This window comes from Protomyctophum parallelum (genome assembly GCF_964188405.1).
Source record: "Protomyctophum parallelum genome assembly, chromosome: 9".
NCBI lineage: Eukaryota > Metazoa > Chordata > Actinopteri > Myctophiformes > Myctophidae > Protomyctophum > Protomyctophum parallelum.
The window spans coordinates 18,656,267-18,672,925 of record NC_139706.1 but is presented as its reverse complement, the minus strand read 5'-3'; the positions used below and the strand labels follow the sequence as shown (position 1 = coordinate 18,672,925).

Here is a 16,659-nt window from a genome sequence, read left to right as displayed (position 1 = left end):
CTCCATGGGCTCCAATTAATACCCCAGTCCCTCATATCCCTTCATCTCCTCATCTTTAAGAGCTGACTGCAGATTAAATATTAATGCATCGCCATGGAGAGACAGAGAGAGAGAGATAGACTCCTACACGGCCATCAATAATAATAAAAAAAAATGAAAAACGCATCCCACTGCACACTGTTCGTTCGCCGGCGTCACAGGCTGACAAAATGAAGGGCAAAAATGAGGAAAAAGCGTTGTCCCGAAGATTAGTGTTTCAGCTTCCCTTAAAGAACTGCAACTGGATATCAGACAAAGGAAGCCTGGATGAAAATTCCAACAAACACAGTGGAGAGGACGTAATCATATTCTGAAAGCTGAAAAACGGAATGATAAATGCAAAGAAAACCACACAAAACCTTTGCTGCGTGTCACTTTCCTGCCAGTATATTGTCCTATAAATAAACGGCATAAAAAGCCCCAAAACAAATCTTAAAAAAATAATACTTGGGTGTTATTTGGATGAAACATTTGACATTTAATGACCTGCTTTAAAAAGGCACTGATCCATGTTAGCAGGTTATCATCATTCTAAACTGCTTTAATGTCATTATAGCTCCAAATTTGAGAATGCCTCACGCCAAACACGGACACACAGATAATGATATGTGAAAACCAGCTGGCCATCAAGACAGCTGATGTGACAACTGAGCTAGAGTGGAAATTAATTATTCATCGGCAAAAATGCATAACAAACAAAGGACGACAAAGTGTCTATCAGAGGGCCCTTAGAAGTGCCCTCATTAGCTGAAAGAGGATACAGTCAATCATGAGACAAAGGCGACATCTTTGGGATTCTCAGGTAGGCGTATTGTTTGGTAATGACCGGCTTTAACAATATGACATCATCCACAGCTCGTTATTAGTGTTGGAATCTGTCTTGTCCAGAAAGAAGAATGGGCAAAAAGCTGTCATAGATGCTAAATGCTTTTAGTCTTCACACAATGGAACTTTCGGTCTTGCCATTAAAGTGTGGTCTCTTACACCTCCTTGTGGCACAAAATGGAAGTGAACGTGCTAAACAACACAATCCAGGACTGTGTCACATGAAACTTATCGACTGTCCACCAAGTATAATTGGTATGGAAACATAAGGACATTGTATTATAACTTAACAAGAAGATCATTAATACTGTGTATATAACTAAACTGTGGTCACACTGAGACACACTCATCAATATGAAACTATTTTTTGCAATGATAATTGTATTTACTCCATGTATACAGAATAAAGATCACAAACCCCCCTGAAGCAGAGCCTAAAGATACAATTATAATATTAATAAACAAAAACTTCTCACATCGCAATACCGAAAGATAAATGCTACTACAGGAGGAGGTTGGGGAGGTGGAGAGAGCTTGATTGCTGACAAGCTGTCAAAGTGGAAGCAGTGAGAGATGTTGAGCATGTAATAGTGAAAGTCAGTCTACTTAAACAGACTACCGGTAGTTATTATAGCCATTAGGAATGTGGGCGCATGTGATTGGAGCAGCTTGACACTTCCGTGCTTACCTCAACTAACACAATACTCCATATCCATCTACATTCTACACTATAAACATAGAAAACATTTAAAGAATACTGCTACTAAACTCATACAGCAAGAAAGTCTATGTTTGTTGACATGGAACGTATAGATTTCTAAAATATACATTTGTCAAAGAATGTATATTTAGCTCATTAAATGCTCTTATTTTAGCCCCAGTAACAACTAAGTGTTGTGGATGGTCAGTCCATCCACCACTTTAGTACCGTACCATATCTCAAAAGCTACTAGCTGGAGTGCCATTAAATGTGCACCTTCGTTATTTTGGTGACCAAAACAAACAAACCTTCCTCTACCGCCACCATTAGACCAAAATACCCACTTGCATACAAGATATCTTAAATCCGATTTGGCAGATTGACACAAACCTCACAGGCACTACTCCCTGGTGGATGAGCCCTACTCATTATGGTGACCCAATGGCATTTCCTAGCAAAGACCAAAATGTCCCAATTGCAAACATGGCTTTTCCTCCAGCGCCGGTCCCTACAGTCAAGTTCCAATTGGGTGTAAGGAGCAGGAGGCAGTGTAGGGACTGCTAGTAGGGCTTCTACTGTAGTTTTAGTAATGACCTACTGTATGTCCACTCTTCACAGGTGGTTAATTTGGTTACCTTGTATGAAGGAAGGAAGCAGAGCACACCCTTGGCCACAGTCTGGCAGACGTGCAGCAGCAGGCCACCCACTTCATCCTGGAAGGAGTAGGTCTCAACATTCTGGAAGGTGGCAAGCAGCTTCTTTCCCTGGGGACCTGCACCCACAGTGCCCACCCACACCTGGGGAAAAGGGGGGAATTGAAACTTGTGAAGCAATTTGGAAGCTATGTTTTGGAAGCATGCTATAGAGATAACAGTGTTACACGGGAATATGTAAAAGGCAGAAGTCGAAAAGACAGGGATGCGGCTGGTTATGTAGCAACCAGGCAGGCACCAGCAGACCCAGTTATCATAATTATGACAAACTGTATGAAGAATTGCACAACAGTGTCTGCAACTTAAAATTCTAGCAACCTGTAGAGGAATAGATGGGTTTAAATAATGAATCTTCATTACAAAATACAAATGGTTTACAAACATAATATGATCCTTATAAGGATCCCTGGCTAATAGCACTTATATGCCTTAAACTATTCTACTTGCCCTCTATAACTAAAATTAGAAATTAAATATTTTATTTATCTCGTCAGTTTTCCGCTCATCGCTCCCGACATGGCTTGTGGTTAGGGTTAGGTGTAGGTTGTCGGTCTTATGACTGTTGTACCTTTGGTGTGTCGGAACCAAAGCCTGTACCTGTGTGCTCCAGCCCTATGAAATTTATTGAATGCATGTGTGAATAAAAACAACTTAATACTTCCTAAGGTTAATATGAGCATCAAAGCAATTTTAAAAATACCTTTTATTAACACATTTTATTAGCACAATCCATAGGGCTGGACTGGCACACATGGGCAAATTACATCATCAACCTGTGACAGGAGTTTTCCCTATTGAGTGAAAGATTAACAATTTCTACGATAAATAAAATATTGAAGTGTTTTCTAATTTTAGTTATAGAGGGCAAGTATAATCTGTTAAGGCATATAAATCTTATTAGCCAGGGATCCTTTTAAAGGGTACATGGCATGTCACTTTGTATCTGTGCTACGTTTGTCACTGAAGAATATCTGTGTAGCGTCAAGCTATTTCTGTGCCGTGAGTTACAGTGAGTTAAGATCTCTACCATGTTTTCCATCAAACCGCATACAATTGATTCCCTGACTTTTCCACGATGAAAAGCACACACTTCCACAAGCTAATAGTGTTCTTCTTTGACTTTCTATCCATCTATGTTCGTAATATAGTAGACACACACACACAGCTTTTAGTCACATGAATGAGACCAAACAGTACACGACCTAATGGAGGGAGGGAAAACAACGATCTTGCAAAATTAGCAATATCAATATACCTCCATTTTATGACTATTGACTATGACTATATTTATGACTTGGGCAAAAAAAAACTACAAAGCTATGTCTACGTCTACTGACCTGGGACTTGCCGATGACATGGCTGGCCTCCAGCTGGATGGAGAATTTGACCCCTAATTCTGAGGCGAAGGAGGCCATGGGAGACAGCGTGCCTGAGGTTAGGACGATGGTACGTAGTGATCCACTCAGGTCAGAGAAGGCCTGTGAGGGAGATGTATAGTACAGTATGTACACAAAAACTAAACAAGCAAGCCTTTAAAAAGGCTACAGTACACAAAGGACCGTAGTGGCCAAGTGGGGTCTAGTGCAGTGGTTCCCACGCTTTTTCATATCAAGGACCCCCAAATTGACACTAATTAGCCTGTGGACCCCATTTGAAGAGACATGCCAGGGACCCCCATAAGAGAAGATTTGTACGGCTCTAGCAGTGATTCTCAACCAGTTTAATTTCAAGGAGCCCCAGTTTGACATGCATTAGGCTACGGACCCCCCCTATCTCTGGGACCCCCAATTTATATTTTAAAATCAATGTTAATTTAACTCTGAGAGTACAAAGAGGTGAGAACCCTAAAAAAATCCAAATAAGGCCAGAGACTTATGGAGCCTGCATGTGCCAGACCTAACGTCTCACCACGGCAGGGTTGAGGCACCAGAAGTTGAGCGTGTGGACCTGCGTCTTGACACGGCTCTGCCCCCGCCATCTCCCGCGTGGACGGGCGAAGAAGCCATTGCTATCAGCGACGTCTGGCTGGACCTGAGTGGAATACGCATAGGTCTGCTGTAGGGCCACACGGTAGTCCTCAGCAAACCTACACACACACACACACACAAACACAAAGACACACAGTTTGAATCCACCCATTAGCATAGCATCAGATTCAAACATTAAAAATATCCAACATATGATCCACCCACTAGGGCTGGTAAAATATTAGATTTTCAAATATTTCTCGAATATGGGGGGAAATGATAACCTGACTTTGCCAGATGGGGGCGGTATTGGGTAACCATGTTCCCCAACACCACAACCATCTGGGACCTCTCAGGGAGTTCAGCTAACACCGAACCGCTCCCGGTTCGAACCAATCAGCGTGAGCTAAGGGCGGGATATGTGCGAAACCGGATGTGAAGCTATATAGACACGTCAATATGATTGGTTGTGTTTGCACGCCCACACGGTGATAGACAGACGGTCCCATCCAATTATCTACCAAGTTTCTTGAAAAAAAGGAACAGCCCCGTCATCGAATTTGCTTCCGCGATCCCAGATCCCAATAAGCTGTGAAACAAATTTGTGTAGCAAGCTTCTTGGATCTGGCAGCGTCAGGTTAGGGAAATGAAAGATTGAATAGAAAATAATATTATTTGTATGTTTATAATACAATAGAGCACCGAAGTCTTGACGTCACTGTCAGTAGAGGGCGTCAGTCCACAGGTTCGTGTACTGTAATTTGCATTGAAATCCCCATTTTAGATCTCTTCATAAAAGAACTGTTTGAAAAATAAACCGATCATCCCGGCCTTTTCACTCATATGGATATGAAGCATCGACTGAAGGTGGAAATGTACAAATATACCCAAAGAGTAACACAATATTTTTTTTAATTATTATTTTTCTTTTTTACAAAAATACATGAACCTGTGTACTGGCGCCGTCTACTGAAAGTGACGTCAGACTTCGGTGCCAATACAAAAAAAAGTTTCGTATTGGATCCAAACAGCGCGTGCTGTCCCTCTTCTGCTGGTATCCCGTTTTTACATAATAACAACTCTACAGTGATTTATTTTTGTTTTGTTTAGTTTTTAGTTTGTTTATTTTATTGTTGCCAGTCTAAATAGGTATTCTAGGTACAATTTAAATCATGTATTGAAATTGTAAAATCAGCTTGTTCCATTCTCAAGCCAAAGAGGTAACAATATTTCAGGTGGCATGCTAAAGTATTCGGCTGTTGGCACTTCAGTGCATTATCATTTAATGGCACAAGTTTCAAATATAGTACATTCAAGGAAATTACTCCTGATTTGTGAGCAGAAGTCACTTGGCAGCCTTGAACTCTGACCTGCAGTTCTCCTTGAAGAGGTAGTTCAACACCATGAAGAGACCTTTGAGGATGATGGAAGTGTTTGAACTGATGATTTGAACCTGTATCTCTACCTCTTGATTACGATGCACAACTTTTTCCTCTTTCTCCAACACTGCTGCTAAATGTTTCTATGAGAAGGGAGAGAGAGAGAGAGGACAGATGATATATATACATGTATTGAGGAAAAGCGTTTTGTCAGGAAGTGGAAACAAGGCTAATGAGTGTGCAAGTCAGGTGACTCCTTTTTACCTGCAGCATGCCAAAGGTAGCAGCAGTGATGCCCATGCCATGGAATATACCCAGGACTTCCTTGCCGGTCCACACTTTAGAGGACGTATCATAGCCCCGGTCCAAAAGCAGGCGTTGGCTCTCCAGCATCCAGCTATGGACAATAACCCCCCAAAAAACATTGAGAATTTTGGAACGAATTTGATATTATGTAAAAATGTAATATTGGCACACATATGTATGGTTTAATTCAGAGTTTGTTTTGTATGCAAAACGTATAAAGTCAGGTCCCTGACTTGTAGAGGCTGCAGCAGAAGGCTCGGAGTTGCTGGTGGTCAGCGGTCCGGATGTCGCGCGATACCATGACGTCCAGCTCGTCCATGGCCAACTTCAGGTTGTTCTGGTCCAGCGTGTAGCTGGCACTCTCCCTGGCACAGTCCTCTATGTTGTGGGCTTCGTCCAGCACCAGGATCTGGTCTTTGAGGTTGATCTCCAGCTGAGGAACAAGACAAAGCAATGGCAATATTATCCCATTTTGACCTGAGATCAGATTCTAAAAATGTCTGTTTGAAAATGACAGTTTTCTGAAAAAGCTATGTTTCCATGTCAGTCGATTTTTCAAAAATAGCAGACCTACAAGCTCGTACCTATGAGCTTGTAGATCTGCAATTATTCAATAGCTAAAGCATAACATAATGCTAACAAAAAAATCTAACCAGTCACCACTCATCAATACACTTCCAATGTTGTTCACAATGCTCTGACTTGGTCCGCCCCAATTAATTATATTTACTTTTATACTTGCCCTCAAGGACAGTTTTTTTCCAAGACGCAGGCAAAGCATGTCTCTCAACGACCAACTCAGATTACTACGATGTAAGCCAAGATGGCTCGCCTTAGAGGCTTACAATTATATGTGACCTACAATTATTAGTACACCGGACACGTTTATGTTTGGTGGTGTCAATGTATAAGCAGTTTTACAAAAACATAATACTACTGGCTCAAGTAAACCGCATTCGAAACATTTGTTTAGTGAAGCACATGTTGATTAATCGATTCATCAATCAACTGACAATTATTAAAATATATCTTTTAGTAATAGATTCCGTTTTATAATACTATATTATAAACCACTTTCCCAAAATAAGAATGCTTGTCTTTGTTCTATTATAAAATGTAAACGTTTACAGCTGGGTAACAAACATGTTGTCTGATCAAGGCATATTTTATTTATTAAACGCAATCATATTCTGATGATGTACAGTATATGACAGATGAAGTGCAATGGGGGAAAACATAACATGATTTCAAAATACTCACCATCACCTACAAAACCATCAACAACCAGGCCCCCCACTACCTCTCTTACTCATCAACCGCCATGTACACTCTCGCTCCCTCAGGTCAAGCACTGCCAACCAACTGGAACCCCACTAGTCCAACAAACGAACTTGGGGAGACAGGGCCTTTGCAGTGGCCGCCCCTTCTCTTTGGAACTCACTCCCAACTCACATCAGAGCTGCACCCACCTTCGAAATGTTCAAAAGCACACTCAAAACCTACCTTTTCAAACTGGCTTTCCCTACATAAGCTAGGTAAGCTAGCAAAATATTTCTCAGTTTTTTTCTGAACCTAATTTTCATATCATTTGGCAAACCTCAAACCTGCTTTGCTCAACAGTGAAGGGGTGGGATGGGGTTGGGGGTTGGGTAAGCCATTTGCCATTTCAACTGAGAGAATAGGGTAACAGGTACGGTCGCCCCTTTTCCATCTCGCCCCACTACTCTACCTAGCTGTAAATAACAAACATCATTCAGGTTGGTGATTATATAAAAAGGTATTATCATATTAATTTATCATTAAGTTCACTCTGTATATCCATGGGCATAATAGCATGATGATGCCATTTCAAAACATGGGCTACATGGAAGAAATGTGTTTAATGAAACGAAATTAACTGCTAGAAGGTCCTAAATTAACTTAATTAAGCAGTCACCGTCTCTGTGTCATGTTATTCTTTACAGAGTATAGAGATCGACTACTATACAATTAAATAAATATGTATACAAGATCATTTCAGATTTCAGAGAGGGAGGGAAATAATAAATTAACTGTTAACTACATTAAAACATTTTGCGGGGGCGAGTTGGTAAAGGGGGGAGTCGTTTGGTATTCAGAGAATAGTACCATGTACGACTTGTATGTCAATCGACTTATGGAAAAGATTATCGACGGATTAATAGATTTATGAAAACGACTCATTGCAGCACTACTCTTTCTCAATGTGCATCTACTTATGTCACACAAACATTTTACTGCACACACACACTATGAGTGAGGGACAAATTAAACTTCGGAATCTTAGGCCTCTTTTAGACGGGGACCATCTCCATATAACACGTCAAAGTCCCGTTGCGTTCTCATTTTTTCTTACCCTTTACACGAGAACGCACACGTTATGATATGATGTGCTATTTTGCTATACTGTCGCTAGGTGGCGATAACGGGCTGCCAAATAGACAGGTCACCCACGTACAAGAAGAAGAAACCTTCACGCAAGCCTGCGCAACACGGCTCTGGGCGCGCCACGGGATGGTATATATTGTATAATACATTAGGCTACATAAACGCTGCTGCCGCGGCTGCCGTCTATCACAAGGCTTTTTATTTACATCATGGTTTTACATTCAACATCGCTGATGAGCATCACTTTGTAGGCGAGGAGGGAGGCTTGTTCAGGAACTCCATTATATCATAATGATATGGCTCTGCATCAATGTAATAAACATATGCGCTGTGAGCCAACGTGAGCCATGATGTCATAAGTTTTGCGGATTCACCGTTTTGCCTGTTTATATGGAGACCATAGGAAACGGTGTTCTGAAAGATTTCCACTCTGGGAGGCAGTTTCACTTTGATGCGTTTTCACCTCCTGAGAACACCGTTCTCGTCTAAATGACAGCGCTAAACGGTACTTTATTTTGCCGTTTTTTATGAACACCATCCTCGTGTAAATAGCACCTTAGTCTCCGGCTGACGTCCTTTCACTCACACTCTCCCTGATGAGGGGGTCTAGCAGGTAGTTGTAGGGGCAGAAAACGATCCAGGCTCCCGCCATGAGCTCGCGGGCTGCATAGTACGAGCAGGCGCGCAGGCGTTCGCCGAGACGCACCAGGTCTTCGATGTCCCAGGCCTGGCTGAGCCCGTGGCCCCACTGCAAGGAGTTCTGGTCCCGCATCTTGCTGACGCCGTGGTAGTAAAGACATTTCTTGCCCTGGTGGTGGTGGGGATCAGACAATATTACTTATTAGTGTAATCTTATTAGTGCCATCTTAAAGTGCCATGTGGGAGGAAAACGCAGAAACCGCATCGTTTTTTGATGACGTTGCCCTACTGGGCAAAAGAGATGGCTGAAATGTGCCTGAATAATGGGTTTTATATTAACTGTACAATATGTGAAGACATTGTGGGCGGGATAATAAGCCGAGAACCATGGCAGAGTAATCTGTGGAGTGCAGGTTGCTATTAAATAATAGCAGGGGTAAAGTTCCGTCCCATCATGGCACAGACAAGGGCTTTGAATCTTTTGCGATGCCTATGGCTTTGTCGGGCGGTCCAGTGAACACAATTGCCATGTTTAGAGGATGGGAAGCCGGGCACTGGTGGGCAGAGGTTGATCTCTGTCCATTCACTAGCGACTCCTATGGGTTATTAAGACCTAAGGCTTGGGTGCAATAACGTGGTTGTGTTAGGCATATCACAATATAGAGTTCATAACTACGATTATACGTTTATTAAAAAACTATTATTATATTATACATATTTTTTAATTAAAACTTTTTTTTTTAGGTAGCACTCAATACTGTGATACCGTCGGTAAACATTGATTCATTACCGCGATAAAAACAAATCAGCAGGGAGAGAAACTGTCGCAAATGGTGTTCCTCCACATGTGCTACACTCTCCCGGCTGGCGACTTCATGTGTATCAGTTACTCATGCTTATCTACTACTACCACACCTGCCCACATGACCAACTGTAGGGGTTAGCAGTGACAGGATAAATAAATACGTGTGTGAACATTATTGAATTGTTACGAAGCAGGGGTGCCCAAAAAGGTAGATCGTGATTTCCAGTAGAGAAGGCTGTGCAGGTACACAACATGACATTCCCCTAAAAGTATATACATTTAAATTAAATTAAAACATTTTTTGGCATCTGCCACTTGAATTAATGTGACTTGATTGATTGACATAGAAAAGGGCCTGTCAGCTCAAACCAACAAAGCATTGTTTTGTTTTCAAGAGTGTTGCTCACGCACGTTAGTAGCATTTCAAAGTTATATACAGAACAGTGGCTCAGGGGTAGAGTGGCTGGATGGCAACAGCAAGGTTGCCAGTTTGAACCCGGGCTCCGGGTTTAGTGTTGAGTTAGTGTTTAAGACTCATTGAGCAAGACACTGAACCCCTAATTGCTCCCGATGTGCTGGTTGGTCCCTTGCATTGGATTCCGCCGCCATCGGTAAAACCAGGGCCACACAATCCGTTGGAACTACTCCAGAAATTGAGAGAAAGGGTTTAAAATATAAAAAATCTTTATGAATTGAATCCAGTCAGGTGTACATGCCATCATCATATGGGTTTGCATGTTGTGATATAACCTACGTGGTGAAAGCACCGGATGTGTGAAGGAGAATCATGTACTAAGCCTCAATTAGCCTGTCAGTACAGGTGCCTGCAGTAGTCTGTCCCGCCCTACATCCCTTATGAATGCTATGGCTCGAGGTAATGGACAGCCAGTCTCTCACACACACACACACACACACACACACACACACACACAAACCACTGTACTCGGTAACCTGTGCGTGCAATCACCTCTTCTCACTCAGTCTGCGACGATGGTGTCAAAGGGCGTGTCTTAACGGTGTCTCGTCTCGCACAGTGATGCGTTGGAGATAAATACTGCTCAGACACTTCACTGACACCGAAGCCATCAGTTCAAGTGAAAGGGGACCGTGAAGGATTAACTGCCATGCAGCCACTTCTATGAGCACAGAGACAGCTTAGCCCCGTGGTCAAACTGAGGGCTTTGACTTGGAGAATGAGCGAAAACATTATTAGTCAAAGCCTGTGTGTCTCTACGTGTGTGAGCCTTTGTGTGTCTGTACAGTGTGGAAACCTGATGCGTGCCGCCAGGAGACGGGCCCTTAAGTGACGAAGGCGCACAACATTGCTGACGCCCGAGTCTCTGGCGCGGGGTTATGACTGGGACAGCTCTTTCATAACTGCGACCTGAAGTGGGACGGTGGCAATAGGAGGTATAGACACCTCTGCTGACATAGTTATTGTCCCCGGGACACTCTTCGAGTCTGCGTCTCACCTTTTGGACAGCCGGGGCGGTTACGCAAGCCACTCAAGAGTCTTACGTTTCTAAATAAAGCTTGTTTCTATGACTCTTGACATTTTACTGCGTCAAAAAGAGCCTGTTGGTTCGACTGGGGATACAGTGGCGGCATAATTGGTGCTCTGAGGCTACAGTTTGGAAGCTTTTTGTCTGCCCACAGTCGTTAACTGTGGGTTTGTATTACAGGGTCTTTCTAAAACTCAGAGATAGGGGTGAGGTTTATAGGATTAGCACAGTCATATACCCTGGGGTTCCCCAGAGCTTTGTGTTTGTGTGTGGATGTATGTTGTGAGGGGTGGGGCTGAGCAATTTGGCATGTAACTAACCTGCAGATTGAGATTCCTTTCTATTCAAATGAACGTACAGTGTTAAGACTAAGAAAACGGCAGGTGAATAGTACTGGATTGGGGTCACGCCCAGGTCAAATCACTCCAATTCATGCCCAGGATAGCCATTTTTAAGTTAAAAGGGCGGCAGTGGCTCAGGGGTAGACGGGAACCGCAAGGTTCCCAGTTCGATTCTGGGCTCCCCCAGAATTGGTGTCGAAGTGTCCTTGGGCAAGACTCTGAACCCCTACTTTCTCCCGATATGCATGGTGGTGCCTTGCATTGGTTTCCTCCCCCTTCGGTGTATGAATGTGTGTGTGAATGGGTGAATGTAATGCAATGTGTGTAATTTTTTATGATGAATGTGGTGTCATGTACTGTTATAGAAAAGAAAATCTATAAAAGAATATTGAAAACACACACACACAGAAGTTGTTGTGAAGGATGAGATGAGGCTTAATAGTGTGCCTGGGTAGCACCAAGAGCTGATCAGATGTGCACCGGCCATATGATCGTAAAGTCCTGTGATCAATTCCAGCCTGATGCCAAGTTTGCCAACCTGTGCTGCATGTGTGTGCCGCTCTCCGCCCTCACTTTGCTGCCTCTCGGCTCTGTCCTACTGTATCTAAATGAGGCAGAGGGACAGTCAGTGTGTGCACTAGTGCACGTGTCTCCATACTCACATCCTTGCCTTCCAGCAGCTCCTTGCAGCGTTCATTGCGATTGGTGTGGTGCCGCACCCCGTCGTTGACACACGTCTGGTTTCTGCTGGACAGGATGGTCATGGGAACGCCGGAGTAGATCGTACGCTTCAGCTCGTGGGTGACCTGCGTGATCTGTTTGTGAGTGCGCGTGCCAAAGAATATCTTGGGGATGTTCTTCTTGCCGTCTTTGCCGTCCTTGGAGGGTTTGCCCTCTGTGGCCTTTGTGCTGGCTTTGGCCATAGAACACGGACACAGGGAACATGGCACAGGTGTCTGGATGGATAAAAGGATACAAAGAAAGTTAATTAATACTCAACAATATAAATATATACATTTCGTCAATTACCACGATTGTGCGACACATTTTATAGTAGCCACAGCCTTTAGAAATGGGTACCAACTTCTCACATGAACTGAAGTGAATAACTGACATACAGGATTTCTGCCATCGGTGGCTATTCTGGCTAACGAAACCATAGTGATATTAAAAGGAATATTGTTTAGAGCCCAGCCAAATAGTCTAAACTCAGTTCAGTCAATTTGGTGTACTGCGGTACAAAAAAAAAAGATCAAGTCATCACTATTATCCCCACCTGAAAGGACCATCTGACAGACTGTCTTGTATACTCCATTGAAAAACATACGGAGGAGCATAAAGAATTTGTATCCATACATAGGCAGTGCTGTCAGTCTGTGTCAGATGACCTTTTCTGGGCCCGAAAGATGATAGGCCGCCATTGTCGTGGGCTGAGAAAATCTAGCTGCTTCATAATTGGCTGTCCAGTGACATGTGGTGGAGTCTTTCTCTGCGGCACACAGGCGAAGTGTAGCCGACAACGCTTATGAAACCGATCCTGCTCAGGTGATGAGCTCTTCTAAGTGGCCTACTTTCCGACTCTCTCAAAGGCTCTAATCATGCATCATCCAAACACCGATTTCCCAGTTCCAACATTTTGACACTCTTGTCCAGTACTAATGTTTTATACAGTCTAAATAAATTACCGGTTTACAAAATTGTCATTTTCAGTAATTGCTCTCAGAAAGCCGGACTACATTACCACCTGAAGCCTAGCATCCCTTATTCTGGGCATGTCATAATAGACAATAATAGGCAAACAGTCCGTGAAAATAGAAGATCTACAAGCTCACAATGTGTTACAAGGCAATATGCCATAATTTTGGCTATTTGACGTACAATGAAGTATACAGGGTTTAAGTGGTTAATTCCAGTGATTGCTATTGGAGATAGAATTCCAATAGCAATTTAATCCACTCCGCCTCTGAATCTTTCCTCCATCATGGATCTTTCCTTGACGATTGCAACTGCGCAGACAGGGTTACGCAGCCAGTTGCACTCATTTGGGGAGATTTGAGGACAGATCCAAGATGGCGGAAAGATTCAGAGACAGAGTGGATTAAAACCAAACTTTATTGAAAACTACGGACCTATGGATTTTAAACGCTAGGCGCAGATAAACCAGGTGGGGCAGCAGGGCAAGCACCTTAGATTTTTTTCTACCACCTCACCGTGTGCTACACCCATTCAGCCCTTAATTTTAAAGGCGACCATCTACTGGTCGGTACTTAAGATGATTTTTGGGAGACAAGACATTTTTGGATTCCATTCAAGCATCTGACTTTGAGTGGAAGAGCTTTGAGTGGAAGAGCTCCATCTATGAGCCTCCAGGGTCAACCTGCAATTCACTGTGAAGCCCATGGTTTCCGGTTGTGCATGTTACTATATACAGTATAATGAATATATAATGTGGCTTGTAATGCTTTGATGAGGTGAGAAAACCTCAAGTTTGAAAATACAAAAAGAAAATTGACTCAGAATGGTCCGAATGTCAGAATTGTATTGGGAGGATGGCCCCTTGAGATGCAGCATCTCGTTTTAGAGGGGGTCCTCTAAAACAAACAAAAAAGAGTGGGTCCTATACAGTACATACAACTACAACAATACAGCAGTGCAAGTACACAGTACTAAAGACACATACTGTAGGTGCAACATGACATACAGTACAAATACACAAGACATACACTGATACACATACATGTACAGTTAGCTTGCTCCAGCTTCTCACACCCACAGCCCCCCCGACTCATGTACATATGGAAATAATGGAGAAAACAGTACTATTACCTGTATCAAAGTTAGAAGTAAACATGTGTGCAAGCAGTATTAAAAGCATGAACAGGTTGTTTGGAGATGTGAATACAGGGAAGTCCTGAAGCGGCCAAGAGCGGTAATTGATCCGAGTGAAAGCGGAAGGTTGTTCCAGTCAGATGGAGCTTTGTAGTGGAATGAACTGCGTCCAGATTCCAAGAATATTCTTTTGGGAACAATAAGACAGGGATGAGTATTACACTCATGATTCATTGAATGTACTATGTGAAACGTATAGGCTTGCAAATTTATCATTCAAAATGAAGTAATTTTTTTTGATAACAAATACCTATTGTGTAAAAATAGTGCCACTTAGGGGTTGTTGCAACCGAACCTGTATCTCTTCAGCTATTTTTGTTGGAATCGTCTTTTGTTTTGAAGCATTAAAGTCTGATAGGGAATTTCAACACTGCCCAAGACTAGCTGGTGGCTCCGAGCCAAGTCTGATGAGAGTGACCCCACAAGGAAGGATGCCTTTTGGAGACACCTGGAAGGGGGTGTTGCCACTTGCCAGTGAGGTCTTTTCCCAATGACATATCTTTCCTCGAGTGGCATTACGCGAATCCGTTCAGAACTTAAACATCGTTTTGTAGTCGGCCACACCCACTTCAAAGGTTTCAGTCCATCCTCTGCCCAGATTGTGTGCAAATCAATTCCCAATTGAATGACCAGTGGCGAAAGCATTACCTACTGTACTTGGCAGAGGTGATTAACATACTTTGCTCTATGGGACAGGTAATTACATCAAATGAGGAAGCCAACTTTTGAATGAACCAAAGTCCTTGAGTGGTATATTGTCTTTTAGAAAGAAAGAAGGGAAAAATAAGTTGTCAGATTTCTTCTTCATTTATTTTGCTACATCAGGCAATTTGGACAAAACAGAAATTCCAAATGTAGCAAACCCATTCCTTCCCAGTGAATTATACAGTCTGCCACGTCCAACCGGTAAGGTTACATGTAAAAATGAATGCTATGTGATGCCGTGCATTACAACTTTACGCTGGCGATCTGAAGCCAGCACTTCTGACGAGAGATGAGGGGGTCACGTTACCCGCCGACTCACCCTCTCCAGGCATGTTTGCCCATCAAATATTACAATGTGTGATGGAGTGGAGGCCAAAGAGAGCCCTTAGAGAGCTGTCCCTCAGAGTTAAGAGGGATAAGGAGCTCTGAGCCCATGTGAAAAATAAACAGAGGTGCCGCGGGGCCCCAACACCGGCTCGAGTTACCTTTCTCTTCTGGAACAGTTACGCTCTACAGCCCGGGCCCCGGGTCTGATCACCTTACCTGCTACTGCCACATTAAATAGAGCCATCCAAATATCCTGCCCCAAGATGGCCAATAATTACTTATTCATCGGCAGGTGGGAGGAGGAGGGGCAGGCAGGGGTGCGGGAAAAGGGGGCCGTTGATGAATAGAGGCCCTTGTCAAGAGGCAGCAGCAGGAAACAGCTGACACAAGGGTATCTTTTTACGCGCCTGCCTACCGAGATGCCAGTACGACAAGGTTTCAAGCTTGGCCCCACAGCCGAGAGCAGACACCCCCTGGAAAGGAATGTAGATAACTGTCGAAAGGGGCAAATAGGGCACCATCTCTGCTAGCAGCAAGCACACACCGACTCATTCAGCACCGGACAATTCCACTGGTGTTGGTTCTTGGGTGACGCCACTGAAGAAAAAGCTCCACTTTCTCTGTCACACTATATGGGACCTGAGAGAATTGATCTTATTAACACTCAGCATTTTGAAACAGTACACCTCTCTTGTCAGGTTACCAGGTGTGTACCTGGCTAATAATCTATGTACGGACACTCTCAATTCAACGTGGCGTTTTCAAATAGGGGTACTAGGTGGGATTGGGGCTAAGTTCATTGGTGTCACTGAATACCTCAGAGTATTCACAGGTAATGATACCCAGGCCTCTCTGCTGCTGCTGTTGCTATATCGCACTGCCAACACCTGAGAGATGGAAATCTCACACTCCGGGGGGCCAGTCAAAGGGCGTTGAGGGGCCGCAAGGCTGTGGGCCGGCTCTGTGTCACTGGCGCCTCTCGCTGGACGCCAATTTGCTCCTCATTCCTCGGCCTTCGAAGGCTTGGAATGCATTCCAATAAGGGTGGGCTCCAATACCCAATACCTCGGAAGACATGGGACACCTAACTCCCTCCTATTCCTCCGTGCATGGGCA

At 43.4% G+C, this 16,659-nt stretch overlaps 1 protein-coding gene across 1 annotated transcript in view; it reads right to left on the bottom strand.

The window, feature by feature from the left end:
• Positions 1-16,659, bottom strand: part of brip1 (BRCA1 interacting helicase 1) — a gene marked incomplete at its 3' end in the record, with an annotated part of 44,797 nt that overhangs the window by 22,870 nt on the left and 5,268 nt on the right. The window contains exons 7-14 of the mRNA XM_083773156.1: positions 12,285-12,578; positions 8,922-9,143; positions 6,163-6,362; positions 5,888-6,020; positions 5,615-5,766; positions 4,186-4,363; positions 3,615-3,755; positions 2,200-2,361 (exon numbers count right to left, since the gene is read on the bottom strand). Of these exons, the coding sequence (XP_083629282.1) occupies positions 2,200-2,361; positions 3,615-3,755; positions 4,186-4,363; positions 5,615-5,766; positions 5,888-6,020; positions 6,163-6,362; positions 8,922-9,143; positions 12,285-12,578 (1,482 nt within the window). The remainder of the gene's footprint in view (positions 1-2,199; positions 2,362-3,614; positions 3,756-4,185; positions 4,364-5,614; positions 5,767-5,887; positions 6,021-6,162; positions 6,363-8,921; positions 9,144-12,284; positions 12,579-16,659) is intronic.